At 44.5% G+C, this 19,883-nt stretch overlaps 1 protein-coding gene across 1 annotated transcript in view; it reads left to right on the plus strand.

Annotated features, from left to right (window-relative positions):
- The window catches only part of slc6a11b (solute carrier family 6 member 11b), a 91,076-nt gene that overhangs the window by 50,375 nt on the left and 20,818 nt on the right, over window positions 1-19,883 (plus strand). Inside the window, exons 8-10 of the mRNA XM_052474240.1 lie at window positions 12,620-12,723; window positions 18,397-18,521; window positions 19,621-19,733. Of these exons, the coding sequence (XP_052330200.1) occupies window positions 12,620-12,723; window positions 18,397-18,521; window positions 19,621-19,733 (342 nt within the window). The remainder of the gene's footprint in view (window positions 1-12,619; window positions 12,724-18,396; window positions 18,522-19,620; window positions 19,734-19,883) is intronic.

The raw sequence follows: 19,883 nt of genomic DNA on the forward strand, positions 1-19,883 counted from the left end.
GCTCCAACATACCAACCCTTTCATAGCAGCTCCAACATACCAACCCTTTCATAGCAGCTCCAACATACCAACCCTTTCATAGCAGCTCCAACATACCAACCCTTTCAGGCTAGCAGCTCCAACATACCAAACCCTTTCATAGCAGCTCCAACATACCAACCCTTTCATAGCAGCTCCAACATACCAACCCTTTCATAGCAGCTCCAACATACCAACCCTTTTATAGCAGCTCCAACATACCAACCCTTTTATAGCAGCTCCAACATACCAACCCTTTCATAGCTCCAACATACCAACCCTTTTATAGCAGCTCCAACATACCAACCCTTTCATAGCAGCTCCAACATACCAACCCTGCAGCTCCAACATACAACTGAAGCAGCTCCAACATACAACCCTTTCATAGCAGAACATACCAACCCTTTCATAGCAGCTCCAACATACCAACTCAGAGAGAACATACCAAACCTTTCATAGCAGCTCCAACATAAACCCTTGCAGCTCCAACATACCAACCCTTTCAGAGCAGCTCCAACATACCAACCCTTTCATAGAGCTCCAACATACCAACCCTTTTATAGCAGCTCCAACATACCAACCCTTTCAGGCAGGCTCCAACATACCAACCCTTTTATAGCAGCTCCAACATACCAACCCTTTCATAGCAGCTCCAACATACCAACCCTTTCATAGCAGCTCCAACATACCAGAGAGCAGCTCCAACATACCAGTTTCATAGCAGCTCCAACATACCAACCCTTTCATAGCAGCTCCAACATACCAACCATTTCATAGCAGCTCCAACATACCAACCCTTTCATAGGCTCCAGATTGATAGCAGCTCCAACATACCAACCATTTCATAGCAGCTCCAACATACCAACCCTTTCATAGCAGCTCCAGATACCAACCCTTTCATAGCAGCTCCAACATACCAACCCTTTCATAGCAGGTACCAACCCTTTCATAGCAGCTCCAACATACCAACCCTTTCATTAACATACCAACCCTTTCATAGCAGCTCCAATATACCAACCCTTTCATAGCAGCTCCAACATACCAACCCTTTCATAGCAGCTCCAACATACCAACCCTTTCATAGCAGCTCCAACATACCAAACCTTTCATAGCAGCTCCAACATACCAACCCTTTCATAGCAGCTCCAACATACCAACCCTTTCATAGCAGCTCCAACATACCAACCCTTTCATAGCAGCTCCAACATACCAACCCTTTTAGAGCAGCTCCAACATACCAACCCTTTCATAGCAGGCTCCAACATACCAACCCTTTATAGCAGCTCCAACATACCAACCCTTTCATAGCAGCTCCAACATACCAACCCTTTTATAGCAGCTCCAACATAAACCCTTTCATAGCAGTCCAACATACCAACCCTTTCATAGCAGCTCCAACATACCAACCCTTTTCATAGCAGTCCAACATACTAATTTCATAGCAGTCCAACATACCAACCCTTTCATAGCAGCTCCAACATACAAACCCTTTTATAGCAGCTCCAACATACCAACCCTTTATAGCAGCTCCAACATACCAACCCTTTCATAGCAGCTCCAACATACCAACCCTTTCATAGCAGCTCCAACATACCAACCCTTTCATAGCAGCTCCAACATACCAACCCTTTCATAGCAGCTCCAACATACCAACCCTTTCATAGCAGCTCCAACATACCAACCCTTTCATAGCAGCTCCAACATACCAACCCTTTCATAGCAGCTCCATACATACCAACCCTTTCATAGCAGCTCCAACATACCAACCCTTTCATAGGCTCCAACATACCAACCCTTTCATAGCAGCTCCAACATACCAACCCTTTCAGCAGCTCCAACATACCAACCCTTTCATAGCAGCTCCAACATACCAACCCTTTCATAGCAGCTCCAACATACCAACCCTTTCATAGCAGCTCCAACATACCAACCCTTTCATAGCAGCTCCAACATACCAACCCTTTCATAGCAGCTCCAACATACCAACCCTTTCATAGCAGCTCCAACATACCAACCCTTTCATAGCAGCTCCAACATACCAACCCTTTCATAGCAGCTCCAACATACCAACCCTTTCATAGCAGCTCCAACACACCAACCCTTTCATAGCAGCTCCAACATACCAACCCTTTCATAGCAGCTCCAACATACCAACCCTTTCATAGCAGCTCTAATGTACAAACTCTGCTACGGTAATATCCTATAGCAGCTCTAACATATGAACTCTGGTACAGTAATATCCTATAGCAGCTCTAACATATGAACTCTGGTACAGTAATATCCTATAGCAGCTCTAACATATGAATTCTGGTACAGTAATATCCTATAGCAGCTCTAACATATGAACTCTGGTACAGTAATATCCTATAGCAGCTCTAACATATGAACTCTGGTACAGTAATATCCTATAGCAGCTCTAACATATGAACCCTGCCACAGACAGTAGAACTAGAGTGCCGAACTAGGTAATAGGTAATACTAGGTACTAGGTAATACTAGGTAATAGGTAATACTAGGTACTAGGTAATACTAGGTACTAGGTAATACTAGGTACTACTAGGTAATACTAGGTACTAGGTAATACTAGGTAATACTAGGTACTAGGTAATACTAGGTAATAGGTAATACTAGGTACTAGGTAATACTAGGTAATACTAGGTACTAGGTAATACTAGGTAATACTAGGTACTAGGTAATACTAGGTAATACTAGGTACTAGGTAATACTAGGTACTAGGTAATACTAGGTACTAGGTAATACTAGGTAATACTAGGTACTAGGTAATACTAGGTACTAGGTAATACTAGGTAATACTAGGTACTACTAATACTAGGTAATACTAGGTAATACTAGGTACTAGGTAATACTAGGTAATACTAGGTAATAGGTAATACTAGGTACTAGGTAATACTAGGTAATACTAGGTACTAGGTAATACTAGGTATTACTAGGTACTAGGTAATACTAGGTACTAGGTAATACTAGGTAATAGGTAATACTAGGTAATAGGTAATACTAGGTACTAGGTAATACTAGGTAATACTAGGTACTAGGTAATACTAGGTACTAGGTAATACTAGGTACTAGGTAATACTAGGTAATACTAGGTACTAGGTAATACTAGGTAATACTAGGTACTAGGTAATACTAGGTAATACTAGGTACTAGGTAATACTAGGTACTAGGTACTAGGTACTAGGTAATACTAGGTACTAGGTAATACTAGGTACTAGGTAATACTAGGTAATACTAGGTACTAGGTAATACTAGGTAATACTAGGTACTAGGTAATACTAGGTACTAGGTAATACTAGGTAATACTAGGTAATACTAGGTACAAGGTAATACTAGGTACTAGGTAATACTAGGTACTAGGTAATACTAGGTAATACTAGGTACTAGGTAATACTAGGTACTAGGTAATACTAGGTACTAGGTAATACTAGGTACTAGGTAATACTAGGTAATACTAGGTACTAGGTAATACTAGGTAATAGGTAATACTAGGTACTAGGTAATACTAGGTACTAGGTAATACTAGGTAATAGGTAATACTAGGTAATAGGTAATACTAGGTAATAGGTAATACTAGGTAATAGGTAATACTAGGTACTAGGTAATACTAGGTAATAGGTAATAGGTAATACTAGGTACTAGGTAATAGGTAATACTAGGTACTAGGTAATACTAGGTAATACTAGGTAATAGGTAATACTAGGTACTAGGTAATACTAGGTAATACTATGTAATACTAGGTAATACTATGTAATACTAGGTACTAGGTAATACTAGGTAATACTATGTAATACTAGGTACTACTAGGTAATACTAGGTAATAGGTAATACTAGGTACTATGTAATACTAGGTAATAGGTAATACTAGGTAATAGGTAATACTAGGTAATACTAGGTAATACTAGGTAATACTAGGTAATACTAGGTACTAGGTAATACTAGGTAATAGGTAATACTAGGTACTAGGTAATACTAGGTACTAGGTAATACTAGGTACTATGTAATACTAGGTAATAGGTAATACTAGGTACTAGGTAATACTAGGTACTAGGTAATACTAGGTAATACTAGGTACTATGTAATACTAGGTAATGTAATACTAGGTAATAGGTAATACTAGGTAATAGGTAATACTAGGTACTAGGTAATACTAGGTACTAGGTAATACTAGGTAATAGGTAATACTAGGTACTAGGTAATACTAGGTAATACTAGGTAATAGGTAATACTAGGTACTAGGTAATACTAGGTAATACTAGGTACTAGGTAATACTAGGTAATAGGTAATACTAGGTACTAGGTAATACTAGGTAATACTAGGTACTAGGTAATACTAGGTAATACTAGGTAATACTAGGTAATACTAGGTAATAGGTAATACTAGGTACTAGGTACTAGGTAATACTAGGTACTAGGTAATACTAGGTAATACTAGGTAATAGGTAATACTAGGTAATAGGTAATACTAGGTAATACTAGGTACTAGGTAATACTAGGTACTAGTAATACTAGGTAATAGGTAATACTAGGTAATAGGTAATACTATACTAGGTAATAGGTAATACTAGGTACTAGGTAATACTAGGTACTAGGTAATACTAGGTAATACTAGGTACTAGGTAATACTAGGTAATACTAGGTACTAGGTAATACTAGGTACTAGGTAATACTAGGTAATAGGTAATACTAGGTAATAGGTAATACTAGGTAATAGGTAATACTAGGTAATAGGTAATACTAGGTACTAGGTAATACTAGGTAATACTAGGTACTAGGTAATACTAGGTACTAGGTAATACTAGATAATACTAGGTACTAGGTAATACTAGGTAATACTAGGTACTAGGTAATACTAGGTAATAGGTAATACTAGGTACTAGGTAATACTAGGTAATAGGTAATACTAGGTACTAGGTAATACTAGGTAATACTAGGTACTATGTAATACTAGGTAATAGGTAATACTAGGTAATAGGTAATACTAGGTAATACTAGGTACTAGGTAATACTAGGTACTAGGTAATACTAGGTAATACTAGGTAATACTAGGTAATAGGTAATACTAGGTAATAGGTAATACTAGGTACTAGGTAATACTAGGTACTAGGTAATACTAGGTAATACTAGGTAATAGGTAATACTAGGTAATAGGTAATACTAGGTACTAGGTAATACTAGGTAATACTATGTAATACTAGGTAATAGGTAATACTAGGTACTATGTAATACTAGGTAATAGGTAATACTAGGTAATAGGTAATACTAGGTAATAGGTAATACTAGGTACTAGGTAATACTAGGTAATACTAGGTAATACTAGGTAATAGGTAATACTAGTTAATACTAGGTACTAGGTAATAATAGGTACTAGGTAATACTAGGTACTAGGTAATACTAGGTAATACTAGGTACTATGTAATACTAGGTAATAGGTAATACTAGGTAATAGGTAATACTAGGTAATAGGTAATACTAGGTACTAGGTAATAATAGGATAATACTATGTAATACTAGGTAATAGGTAATACTAGGTAATACTAGGTAATAGGTAATACTAGGTACTAGGTAATACTAGGTAATACTATGTAATACTAGGTAATACTATGTAATACTAGGTACTAGGTAATACTAGGTAATACTAGGTAATACTATGTAATACTAGGTAATAGGTAATACTAGGTAATAGGTAATACTAGGTACTATGTAATACTAGGTAATAGGTAATACTAGGTACTATGTAATACTAGGTAATAGGTAATACTAGGTACTATGTAATACTAGGTAATAGGTAATACTAGGTACTAGGTAATACTAGGTAATATGTAATACTAGGTAATAGGTAATACTAGGTAATACTAGGTACTAGGTAATACTAGGTACTAGGTACTAGGTAATACTAGGTAATACTATGTAATACTAGGTACTAGGTAATACTAGGTAATAGGTAATACTAGGTACTATGTAATACTAGGTAATAGGTAATACTAGGTACTATGTAATACTAGGTAATAGGTAATACTAGGTACTAGGTAATACTAGGTAATACTAGGTACTATGTAATACTAGGTAATAGGTAATACTAGGTACTAGGTAATACTAGGTAATACTAGGTACTATGTAATACTAGGTAATAGGTAATACTAGGTACTAGGTAATACTAGGTACTATGTAATACTAGGTAATAGGTAATACTAGGTAATAGGTAATAGCAGTTATTGTACAGTAAGCCAACGAGGCAGAGAGATGAGTAATGCGTTTAATGTTTGATGCGTCATGACATCACTGGACAGAGCAGAGATCAAGACAGCAGGACAGCTGGGGTTGCCAGGCAACTGCTTTTTCCCCCCCCTGCGAACGCCAGGATTGTCTGTGTTTATTATTATGGGGTGTTGTTCAGCTGTGAGGACGAGGAGGCTATGACACGGTGTTAGGGTACTAATAATGGATGACACATTTGTCCGGGTTACATCTGATGAACACGATACCTCGGGGTTATTAATGATACACAATCTGAGTGTTAGAATCTAGGCTGGCCAGAAATATGTCTCCACTAGGTAAGTACTGGGTCGCATAGCTTTGTTACTCACATGTTTATAGTACATGTGTCGTGCTGACTAGATTAACGTGTGGCACTGTGGAAACTCTAGTCCTTATCGGGCCTGTGTGCATCCATCGGTGTACACAGTCATCCAGTCATCCAGTCAGCCGGTCAGCCAGCCAGTCAGCCAGTCAGTCAGCCAGTCAGCCAGTCAGCCAGTCAGTCAGTCAGTCAGTCAGTCAGTCAGCCAACTAGCCAGTCAGTCAGTCAGTCAGCCAACTAGCCAGTCAGTCAGCCAGTCAGCCAGTCAGCTAGTCAGTCAGCCAGTCAGCCAGTCAGCTAGTCAGTCAGTCAGACAGTCAGCCAACTAGCCAGTCAGCCAGCCAGCCAGTCAGCCAGCCAACCAGCCAGTCAGCCCGTCAGTCAGTCAGTCAGTCAGCCAGTCAGCCAGTCAGTCAGCCAGTCAGCTAGTCAGTCAACCAACCAGCTAGTCAGCCAGCTAGTCAGTCAGCCAACCATCCAGTCAGTCAGCCAGTCAGCTAGTCAGTCAGACAGCCTGCCAGCTAGTCAGCCAGTCAGCTAGTCAGGCATCCAGTCATCCAGCCAGCCAGTCAGCAAGTCAGTCCTTTACTACACTGGGCTGCTCTCTGCTCTCCATATTGATTGCGGCCTGTCTTTGGTGAACCTCGGGGATAGTGTCTGGATCAAAGCCTGCTGCTTGTCCTAGTCTTTACAGCTGCCATTGACTGCCAATACGCTGTTTATCATGCATGAGATGTGGATACGAGTAGTAGACTCCTCTGTGCTGATTAATGAGGAAGAGGGGATGTGTGAGAGTAAAGGAGAGCCAGAGAAGAAAGAAAAGAGAGAGAGGAAGAAAAAGACAGAGAGCAGGAGAGAGAGAAGAAAAGAGAGAGAAGGAAAAGACAGAGCAGGAGAGAGAAGAGAGAGAGAAGAAAGCTCGAGAGGGGGAGAAAAAGACTGTAGAGAGAGAGAGAGAGAGAGAGAGAGAGAGAGAGAGAGAGAGAGAGAGAGAGAGAGAGATGCTTCTGACACCATGTTTAATTAGATTTTAACAGGGACAATACAGGGTTTGTTCTCGCTCTCTGAGGACGGTTGTGTGCCCCTCTCCCTCTCCCCATACTTCACCTCTCCGTTTCTCTCCACCTCCACCTCTCCTTCTATCTCTCCCCTCTTCCTCTCCTTCTATCTCTCCCCCTCCACTTCTCCCTCTCCACCTCCTCCTCTCCCTCTCCCCCTTCATCTCTCCTTCTATCCCTCTTCCTCTCCCCATACTTCACCTCTTCCCCTCCTTCTATCCCTCCACCTCTCCTTCTATCTCTTCCCCTCCACCTCTCCCTCTCATTATCTTTCCCCCTCCTTCTCTCCTTCTATCTCTCCACCTCCTCCTCTCCCTCTCCCCCTTCACCTCTCCCTCTCCTTCTATCTCTCCCCCTCCACCTCTCCTTCTATCTCTCCACCTCCTCCTCTCCCTCTCCCCCTTCACCTCTCCCTCTCCCCTTCCCTCTCCCTCTCCCCTCTCCTTCTATACTTCCTTCTACCTCCACCTCCCTCTCCCTCTCCCCATACTTCCCCTTCTCCCTCTCCTTCTATCCCTCTCCCCCACCTCTCCCTCTCCCCTCTCCCTCTCCTCACCTCCCCCTCTCCCCCCCTTCACCTCTCCTTCTTTCTCTCTCCCTCTCCCTCTCCTTCTATCTCTCCCCCTTCACCTCTCCCTCTCCTTCTCCTTCGATCTCTCCCCCTCCACCTCTCCTTCTATCTCTCCACCTCCTCCTCTCCCTCTCCCTCTCCTTCTATCTCTCCCCTTCACCTCTCCCTCTCCTTCCCCTTCTATCTCTCCCCCTCCACCTCTCCTTCTATCTCTCCCCCTCCTCCTCTCCCTCTCCCTCTCCTTCTATCTCTCCCCCTTCACCTCTCCCTCTCCTTCCCCTCCTATCTCTCCCCCTCCACCTTTCCTTCTATCTCTCCACCTCCTCCTCTCCCTCTCCCTCTCCCTCTCCTTCTATCTCTCCCCCTTCACCTCTCCCTCTCCTTCCCCTTCTATCTCTCCCCCTCCACCTCTCCTTCTATCTCTCCACCTCCTCCTCTCCCTTTCCCTCTCCTTCCCCTTCTATCTCTCCCCCTCCACCTCTCCTTCTATCTCTCCACCTCCTATCTCTCCCTCTCCTTCCCCTTCTATCTCTCCCTCTCCCTCTCCTTCTATCTCTCCCCTTTCATTCTGATGAGTTCTGATGATTCACTTCTGCTCTCAGAATAATCTGCTGCTTGGGATCTTACTGGAACAAAGTGTTCGACAGCAAAGTGTTGTGTGGTGTGGAAAACAAAGATGTTTCACGGAAGACAGATAGAGATTCCAGTCAGTGTCTCTCTGCTTGGTCGGACCATGAGGTTACATCCTACCTTGCGTCCCAACATCACCGAACACCAAACTCTGAAACACTGGCCCTCCGTCCATCCAGACTCCACATTTCAGAATCAGGCAACTCATCAAAAAGTATTTCCCTGGACCGGAGCCCTCCTTCAGCCCTCTGAAATGTGGCCTGAGCTGGAGCCATGTCAACTCATCAACAGTAGTTTGTGTGTGTGTGTGTGTGTGTGTCCATCCGTGTGTTCGTCTCTGTGTGTGCCTCCGTGTGTGTGTCTCTGTGTGTGTCTCTGTGTGTGTCTCTGTGTGTGTCTCTGTGTGTGTTTCTCCGTGTGTGTCTCTGTGTGTGTCTCTGTGTGTGTTTCTCCGTGTGTGTCTCGGTGTGTGTCTCTGTGTGTGTGTCTCTGTGTGTGTCTCTGTGTGTGTCTCTGTGTGTGTCTCTGTGTGTGTCTCTGTGTGTGTCTCTGTGTGTGTCTCTGTGTGTGTCTCTGTGTGTGTCTCTGTGTGTGTTTCTCCGTGTGTGTCTCTGTGTGTGTCTCTGTGTGTGTTTCTCCGTGTGTGTCTCGGTGTGTGTCTCGGTGTGTGTCTCTCCGTGTGTGTCTCTGTGTGTGTCTCTGTGTGTGTCTCTGTGTGTGTCTCTGTGTGTGTGTCTCTGTGTGTGTTTCTCCGTGTGTGTGTGTCTCTGTGTGTGTGTCTCTGTGTGTGTCTCTGTGTGTGTCTCTGTGTGTGTCTCTGTGTGTGTGTCTCTGTGTGTGTTTCTCCGTGTGTCTCTGTGTGTGTCTCTGTGTGTGTCTCTGTGTCTGTCCGTGAGTATCTCTCAGTGTGTTTGTATGTACGAACTGAAAGGACATTAATGAACATCGGAACCATAGAAAGAATGTTATTGGATGGAGGTAGAGATCTGTGTCTGAGAGTTCAGCTAGGTTTCCGTGGAGACAGGGTGCAGGGAGCTAAAACTGTATGGCTGAATGGTGATGTTACACTCCCTTAATGGCGCCCTATCCCCTAAATAGTGCACTACTTTTGACCAGGGCCTATAGGCTAGTAGTGCACTATAATAGAGAGTCGTTTGGGACGCAGCTTAGCATGAATCCATTGTGCCTCTCTAGGTTCTGCTCTGTTTGTTCTCTTGGTTTGTACACTCGCTGACACTGTCTCTGTCTAGCTTCATAATCCGGTTTATGTCTGTCTTTTGGATGTTTGAAGCTGTAAATATTGATGATAGGAGGGTGCTCTCAGGGTGCTCTCAGGGTGCTCTCAGGGTGCTCTCAGGGTGCTCTCAGGGTGCTCTCAGGGTGCTCTTAGGGTGCTCTCAGGGTGCTCTCAGGGTGCTCTCAGGGTGCTCTCAGGGTGCTCTCAGGGTGCTCTTAGGGTGCTCTCAGGGTGCTCTCAGGGTGCTCTCAGGGTGCTCTCAGGGTGCTCTCAGGGTGCTCTCAGGGTGCTCTCAGGGTGCTCTCAGGGTGTTCTTAGGGTGCTCTTAGGGTGCTCTCAGCTCTCAGGGTGCTCTCAGGGTGTTCTTAGGGTGCTCTCAGGGTGCTCTCAGGGTGCTCTCAGGGTGCTCTCAGGGTGTTCTTAGGGTGCTCTCAGGGTGCTCTCAGGGTGCTCTCAGGGTGCTCTCAGGGTGCTTTCAGGGTGCTCTCAGGGTGATCTCAGGGTGCTCTCAGGGTGCTCTCGGGTGCTCTCAGGGTGCTCTCAGGGTGCTTTCAGGGTGCTCTCGGGGTTCTCTCAGGGTGCTTTCAGGGTGCTCTCGGGGTGCTCTCAGGGTGCTCTCAGGGTGCTTTCAGGGTGCTCTCGGGGTTCTCTCAGGGTGCTCTCGGGGTGCTCTCGGGTGCTCTCGGGGTGCTCTCAGGGTGCTCTCAGGGTGCTCTCAGGGTGATCTCAGGGTGCTCTCAGGGTGCTCTCAGGGTGCTCTCGGGGTTCTCTCAGGGTGCTTTCAGGGTGCTCTCGGGGTGCTCTCAGGGTGCTCTCAGGGTGCTCTCAGGGTGCTTTCAGGGTGCTCTCAGGGTGCTCTTAGGGTGCTCTCAGGGTGCTCTCAGGGTGCTCTCAGGGTGCTCTTAGGGTGCTCTCAGGGTGCTCTTAGGGTGCTCTCAGGGTGCTCTCAGGGTGCTCTCAGGGTGCTCTCAGGGTGCTCTCAGGGTGCTCTCAGGGTGCTCTCAGGGTGCTCTCAGGGTGCTCTCAGGGTGCTCTCAGGGTGCTCTCAGGGTGCTTTCAGGGTGCTCTCAGGGTGCTCTCAGGGTGCTCTCAGGGTGCTCTCGGGTGCTCTCAGGGTGCTCTCAGGGTGCTTTCAGGGTGCTCTCGGGGTTCTCTCAGGGTGCTTTCAGGGTGCTCTCGGGGTGCTCTCAGGGTGCTCTCAGGGTGCTCTCGGGGTGCTCTCGGGGTGCTCTCAGGGTGCTTTCAGGGTGCTCTCGGGGTTCTCTCAGGGTGCTCTCGGGGTGCTCTCGGGGTGCTCTCGGGGTTCTCTCAGGGTGCTCTCGGGGTGCTCTCGGGGTTCTCTCAGGGTGATCTCAGGGTGCTCTCGGGGTGCTTTCGGGGTGCTCTCGGGTACTCTCGGGTGCTCTCGGGGTGCTCTCAGGGTGCTCTCAGGGTGCTCTCAGGGTGCTCTCAGGGAAATTGTCTCTGAATCTCAAACCAAAAACCCCTCACCCCATTGTCCTAGGCACATCTCCCATCGGGACTTAAGGAGATATGAGAGGATCGGGTACATGTAGGTATGAGCTAAAATAGGGATAATTCCACGTGGCTTATCAGAGGGCAAGATGGATACCCTGACATCTATTTAACCCCCTGAGATCAAGGGCTACGGGTTGACTTCAGGCTCACCTCTGATATTCAGTCTTCTACCTCTGATATTCAGTCTTCTACCTCTGATATTCAGTTTCACCTCTGATATTCAGTCTTCTACCTCTGATATTCAGTCTTCTACCTCTGATATTCAGTTTCACCTCTGATATTCAGTCTTCTACCTCTGATATTCAGTCTTCTACCTCTGATATTCAGTCTTCTACCTCTGATATTCAGTCTTCTACCTCTGATATTCAGTCTTCTACCTCTGATATTCAGTCTTCTACCTCTGATATTCAGTCTTCTACCTCTGATATTCAGTTTCACCTCTGATATTCAGTCTTCTACCTCTGATATTCAGTCTTCTACCTCTGATATTCAGTCTTCTACCTCTGATATTCAGTCTTCTACCTCTGATATTCAGTCTTCACCTCTGATATCAGTCTTCTACCTCTGCAACATGCAGAGGTAGAATTTAATTTGGAGTGTAAATGAAGCCCAGAGGCAGTTTTAACATCTAATCTACTTGGAGGATGTTGATCTATGATTTATGTGTTTTGTTCTCTTCCTGGGAGAGTCTTGAAAGCCTCTGGTTTCTACACTAGAGGTTTGTCTAACTACAGTCATTTGGAACTTTGTTTATTTTCCATAACAGTTACAATCAGATGCATGAACTGGTATAGTGCCGTCAAGGTTCAAGGGTCAAGGGTTGCTGAAAAAAAAGGTTGCTTATTAAAACTACATTTAAAAAAAAGCATTGATCTGAATACAAACATGATTCTGATCCTGTTGTATGTCTTCCTTTGTGTGATGGTGTGTGTGTGTGATGGTGTGTGTGTGTGATGGTGTGTGTGTGATGGTGTGTGTCTTGTGTCCCTCAGGTGTGGGTGGATGCTGGGACTCAGATCTTCTTCTCCTATGCCATCTGTTTGGGGTGCCTGACGGCCCTGGGGAGCTACAACAGCTACGACAACAACTGTTACAGGTTAGACTGACACACAGACAATACTACTGGTTAGACTGACACACAGACAACACTACTGGTAAGACTGACAATACTACTGGTTAGACTGACAATACTACCGGTTAGACTGACACACAGACAATACTACTGGTTAGACTGACAATACTACAGGTTAGACTGACAATACTACTGGTTAGACTGACAATACTACCGGTTAGACTGACACATAGACAATACTACTGGTTAGACTGACACATAGACAATACTACTGGTTAGACTGACATGCAGACAATACTACAGGTTAGACTGACACACAGACAATACTACTGGTTAGACTGACAATACTACAGGTTAGACTGACAATACTACTGGTTAGACTGACAATACTACCGGTTAGACTGACAATACTACTGGTTAGACTGACACATAGACAATACTACTGGTTAGACTGACATGCAGACAATACTACAGGTTAGACTTACACACAGACAATACTACTGGTTAGACTGACAATACTACTGGTTCGACTGACACACAGACAATACTACCGGTTAGACTGACAATACTTCAGGTTCGACCGACACACAGACAATACTACAGGTTAGACTGACAATACTACTGGTTAGACTGACACACAGGCAATACTACCGGTTACACTGACACACAGACAATACTACCGGTTAGACTGACAATACTACAGGTTAGACTGACACACAGACAATACTACTGGTTAGACTGACACACAGACAATACTACCGGTTAGACTGACAATACTACAGGTTAGACTGACACTACTACTGGTTAGACTGACAATACTACCGGTTAGACTGACAATACTACTGGTTAGACTGACACACAGACAATACTACCGGTTAGACTGACAATACTACAGGTTAGACTGACACACAGACAATACTACCGGTAAGACTGACAATACTACTGGTTAGACTGACAATACTACAGGTTACACTGACACACAGACAATACTACCGGTTAGACTGACAATACTACAGGTTAGACTGACACACAGACAATACTACTGGTTAGACTGACAATACTACTGGTTCGACTGACACACAGACAATACTACCGGTTAGACTGACAATACTACAGGTTAGACTGACACACAGACAATACTACCGGTAAGACTGACAATACTACTGGTTAGACTGACAATACTACTGGTTAGACTGACACACAGACAATACTACTGGTTAGACTGACGATACTACTGGTTAGACTGACACACAGACAATACTACCGGTTAGACGGACACTACTACTGGTTAGACTGACAATACTACCGGTTAGACTGACAATACTACTGGTTAGACTGACAATACTACAGGTTAGACTGACAATACTACAGGTTAGACTGACACACAGACAATACTACTGGTTAGACTGACAATACTACCGGTTAGACTGACAATACTACTGGTTAGACTGACACACAGACAATACTACAGGTTAGACTGACACTACTACTGGTTAGACTGACAATACTACCGGTTAGACTGACACACAGACAATACTACTGGTAAGACTGACACACAGAAAATACTACTGGTTAGACTGACAATACTACTGGTTAGACTGACACACAGACAATACTACTGGTTAGACTGACACACATACAATACTACCGGTTAGACTGACACACAGACAATACTACCGGTTAGACTGACAATACTACCGGTTAGACTGACACACAGACAATACTACCGGTTAGACTGACACTACTACAGGTTAGACTGACAATACTACTGGTTAGACTGACAATACTACTGGTTAGACTGACACACAGACAATACTACCGGTTAGACTGACAATACTACCGGTTAGACTGACACACAGACAATACTACCGGTTAGACTGACAATACTACTGGTTAGACTGACAATACTACTGGTTAGACTGACACACAGACAATACTACCTGTTAGACTGACACACAGACAATACTACCTGTTAGACTGACACACAGACAATTCTACCGGTTAGACTGACAATACTACAGGTTAGACTGACACACAGACAATACTACTGGTTAGACTGACACACAGACAATACTACTGGTTAGACTGACATGCAGACAATACTACAGGTTAGACTGACACACAGACAATACTACTGGTTAGACTGACAATACTACTGGTTTGACTGACACACAGACAATACTACAGGTTAGACTGACAATACTACTGGTTAGACTGACCCACAGACAATACTACCTGTTAGACTGACACACAGACAATACTACCTGTTAGACTGACACACAGACAATTCTACCGGTTAGACTGACAATACTACAGGTTAGACTGACACACAGACAATACTACTGGTTAGACTGACACACAGACAATACTACTGGTTAGACTGACATGCAGACAATACTACAGGTTAGACTGACACACAGACAATACTACTGGTTAGACTGACAATACTACTGGTTTGACTGACACACAGACAATACTACAGGTTAGACTGACAATACTACTGGTTAGACTGACAATACTACCGGTTAGACTGACACATAGACAATACTACTGGTTAGACTGACACATAGACAATACTACTGGTTAGACTGACATGCAGACAATACTACAGGTTAGACTGACACACAGACAATACTACTGGTTAGACTGACAATACTACTGGTTCGACTGACACACAGACAATACTACCGGTTAGACTGACAATACTACCGGTTAGACTGACACACATACAATACTACCGGTTAGACTGACACACAGACAATACTACCGGTTAGACTGACAATACTACCGGTTAGACTGACAATACTACTCGTTAGACTGACAATACTACCGGTTAGACTGACACACAGACAATACTACCGGTTAGACTGACAATACTACTGGTTAGACTGACACACAGACAATACTACCGGTTAGACTGACAATACTACTGGTTAGACTGACACACAGACAATTCTACCGGTTAGACTGACACACAGACAATTCTACCGGTTAGACTGACACACAGACAATTCTACCGGTTAGACTGACACACAGACAATTCTACTGGTTAGACTGACACACAGACAATACTACCGGTTTGACTGACAATACTACAGGTTACATTTACATTTACATCATTACATTTAAGTCATTTAGCAGACGCTCTTATCCAGAGCGACTTACAAATTGGTGCATTCACCTTATGACATCCAGTGGAACAGCCACTTTACAATAGTGCATCTAAATCTTTTAGGGGGGTGAGAAGGATTACTTATCCTATCCTAGGTATTCCTTAAAGAGGTGGGGTTTCAGGTGTCTCCGGAAGGTGGTGATTGACTCCGCTGTCCTGGCGTCGTGAGGGAGTTTGTTCCACCATTGGGGGGCCAGAGCAGCGAACAGTTTTGACTGGGCTGAGCGGGAACTGTACTTCCTCAGTGGTAGGGAGGCGAGCAGGCCAGAGGTGGATGAACGGTTAGACTGACACACATACAATACTACCGGTTAGACTGACACACAGACAATACTACTGGTTAGACTGACACATAGACAATACTACTGGTTAGACTGACACACAGACAATACTACTGGTTAGACTGACAATACTACTGGTTAGACTGACAATACTACTGGTTAGACTGACAATACTACCGGTTAGACTGACACACAGACAATACTACCAGTAAGACTGACACACAGACAATACTACTGGCTTGACTAACCCAATTATGGGGTATTTGTGGGTCAGTGACTAATTTAATCCATTTGAATTTCAGGCCGTAATACAATTTTTAAATGTGTGTTCCGGGGACTGCATTAGTAAATGTGTGTTCCAGGGACTGCATTAGTAAATGTGTGTTCCAGGGACTGCATTAGTAAATGTGTGTTCCAGGGACTGCATTAGTAAATGTGTGTTCCAGGGACTGCATTAGTAAATGTGTGTTCCGGGGACTGCATTAGTAAATGTGTGTTCCAGGGACTGCATTAGTAAATGTGTGTTCCGGGGACTGCATTAGTAAATGTGTGTTCCAGGGACTGCATTAGTAAATGTGTGTTCCAGGGACTGCATTAGTAAATGTGTGTTCCGGGGACTGCATTAGTAAATGTGTGTTCCAGGGACTGCATTAGTAAATGTGTGTTCCAGGGACTGCATTAGTAAATGTGTGTTCCAGGGACTGCATTAGTAAATGTGTGTTCCGGGGACTGCATTAGTAAATGTGTGTTCCAGGGACTGCATTAGTAAATGTGTGTTCCAGGGGACTGCATTAGTAAATGTGTGTTCCGGGGACTGCATTAGTAAATGTGTGTTCCAGGGACTGCATTAGTAAATGTGTGTTCCAGGGACTGCATTAGTAAATGTGTGTTCCAGGGACTGCATTAGTAAATGTGTGTTCCAGGGACTGCATTAGTAAATGTGTGTTCCAGGGACTGCATTAGTAAATGTGTGTTCCGGGGACTGCATTAGTAAATGTGTGTTCCAGGGACTGCATTAGTAAATGTGTGTTCCATGGACTGCATTAGTAAATGTGTGTTCCAGGGACTGCATTAGTAAATGTGTGTTCCAGGGACTGCATTAGTAAATGTGTGTTCCAGGGACTGCATTAGTAAATGTGTGTTCCAGGGACTGCATTAGTAAATGTGTGTTCCAGGGACTGCATTAGTAAATGTGTGTTCCGGGGACTGCATTAGTAAATGTGTGTTCCAGGGACTGCATTAGTAAATGTGTGTTCCAGGGACTGCATTAGTAAATGTGTGTTCCGGGGACTGCATTAGTAAATGTGTGTTCCAGGGACTGCATTAGTAAATGTGTGTTCCAGGGACTGCATTAGTAAATGTGTGTTCCGGGGACTGCATTAGTAAATGTGTGTTCCAGGGACTGCATTAGTAAATGTGTGTTCCAGGGACTGCATTAGTAAATGTGTGTTCCGGGGACTGCATTAGTAAATGTGTGTTCCAGGGACTGCATTAGTAAATGTGTGTTCCAGGGACTGCATTAGTAAATGTGTGTTCCATGGACTGCATTAGTAAATGTGTGTTCCAGGGACTGCATTAGTAAATGTGTGTTCCATGGACTGCATTAGTAAATGTGTGTTCCGGGGACTGCATTAGTAAATGTGTGTTCCAGGGACAGGTTCATGGTGTTCTCTCTTAATTTGGCCAGTTTTGTCACAGAAAATTAATGGTCCTTCTGTGGCTCAGTTGGTAGAGCATGGCGCTTGTAACGCCAGGGTAGTGGGTTCGATTCCCGGGACCACCCATATGTAGAATGTATGCACACATGACTGTAAGTCGCTTTGGATAAAAGCGTCAGCTAAATGGCATATATTATTAATCCTTCAGCAACAGGATTTGAACCCCTTCACACTGTTCTGCCAAGTTAATATTGCTTGATCGGTAATTAAACTATTAGCTGGTCAATAGCTGGTCTACATGAAAAATACAATACTGCAATTATAACGATGTGTTGGAGTGCAGGTTTTAAATGTATTTATGTGAATCCTGTGGTTCAGGAAAACAACAGTTATCAAATTAAGATTCTGTCTGTCTGTCTGTCTGTCTGTCTGTCTGTCTGTCTGTCTGTCTGTCTGTCTCTGTCTGTCTCTCTGTCTCTGTCTGTCTCTCTGTGTCTCTGTCTGTCTGTCTCTGTCTGTCTGTCTGTCTGTCTGTCTGTCTGTCTGTCTGTCTGTCTGTCTGTCTGTCTGTCTGTCTGTTCCACAGGGACTGCATCATGCTGTGCTGTCTGAATAGTGGGACCAGCTTCGTGGCGGGCTTCGCCATCTTCTCTGTGCTTGGCTTCATGGCCCTAGAACAGGGTGTGCCCATCGAGGCCGTGGCAGAGTCTGGTAAAAAAGGATCACCTTGTTCTCTTTAGCACCAGACAATGTCAAATAAAGGATAAGAGGCTGTTGCCGAAAAAGCGTCCATCTTGAGAAATGAAAACTTGTTAAGATTGTGTTTCCAATGAGTGCAGGTTTTTCCATTTCTCTCCAACCCTGCACTCAGAGGTCTTTGTGAAAGGACTGTTGAGCTGCAGGCCATGCAAGAGTCACTTCCTGATTGGATTTTTCTCAGGCTTTCGCCTGCAATATCAGTTCTGTTATACTCACAGACACTATTACGTTATTTTTCCAAAAATGAAAATAGTGCCCCCTAGATTCAAGAGGTTAAAGGACTGTTGAGCTGCATGCCAGTTCGTGGTTCTACAGACAAACCCAGCCTTCTGTATGACTGGAACTGATGGAGGAGGAGGAGGAGGAGGATGATGATGTAACTGCCTTCCTCTCAGAAGCTCTTAGAGTAGTAGATCCACCGTTGTGTCCAACATCAATGATTCAGAGGCAGAGGCAGAGGCAGAGGCAGAAGCAGAGGCAGAGGCAGTGTTATGAAGTGGGGCAGATGGGAGGAGTTTGGCAGGAGATGGGAGGAGTTTGGCAGGAGATGGGAGGGGTTTGGCAGGAGATGGGAGGAGTTTGGGAGGAGATGGGAGGAGTTTGTCAGGAGATGGGAGGTGATGGAAGGAGTTTGGCAGGCGATGTGAGGAGGTGGGAGGACTTTGGCAGGACATGGGAGATGGGAGGAGTTTGACAGGAGATGGGAGGAGTTTGACAGGAGATGGAAGGAGTTTGGCAGGAAATGGGAGGAGTTTGGCAGGAAATGGGAGGAGTTTGGCAGGTATTTTGCAGGAGATGGGAGGAGTTTAAAGGACAGACCAGTTGGCTCACAGAGGACTGTTTGTCTGCAGATTTGTGATTATTTGCATGTAAATAGCAAATTACTGACATGTGTAATATGTTCTTCTGAATCTCATGTTCTTGATCACATTGAGTGCCATGTAGACAGTATGTAGACAGTATCTATCAACAGCCTAACCTTCGTAGTCTAAACCCTGAAGCTGTGTGTTGTTGTTGTTGCTAATGTTGTTATTGTTGTCGTTTACACCAGGTCCAGGCTTAGCCTTCATAGCCTACCCGAAAGCTGTGACCATGATGCCTCTGTCTCCTCTGTGGGCTTGTCTCTTCTTCATGATGCTCATTTTCCTGGGGCTGGACAGCCAGGTTAGGACACCAGAGGAGGAGGGAGGGGGAGAGAGGGGGGAGGGATGTAGGGAGGGAGAGAGTGGGAGGGAGGGAGGGAGAGAGTGGGAGGGAGAGAGTGGGAGGGAGGGAGGGGAGGGGGGAGAGGGGAGGGAGGGAGGGGGGAGGGAG

The sequence above is a fragment of the Oncorhynchus keta genome, chromosome 21 (genome assembly GCF_023373465.1).
Source record: "Oncorhynchus keta strain PuntledgeMale-10-30-2019 chromosome 21, Oket_V2, whole genome shotgun sequence".
NCBI classification, from domain to species: domain Eukaryota; kingdom Metazoa; phylum Chordata; class Actinopteri; order Salmoniformes; family Salmonidae; genus Oncorhynchus; species Oncorhynchus keta.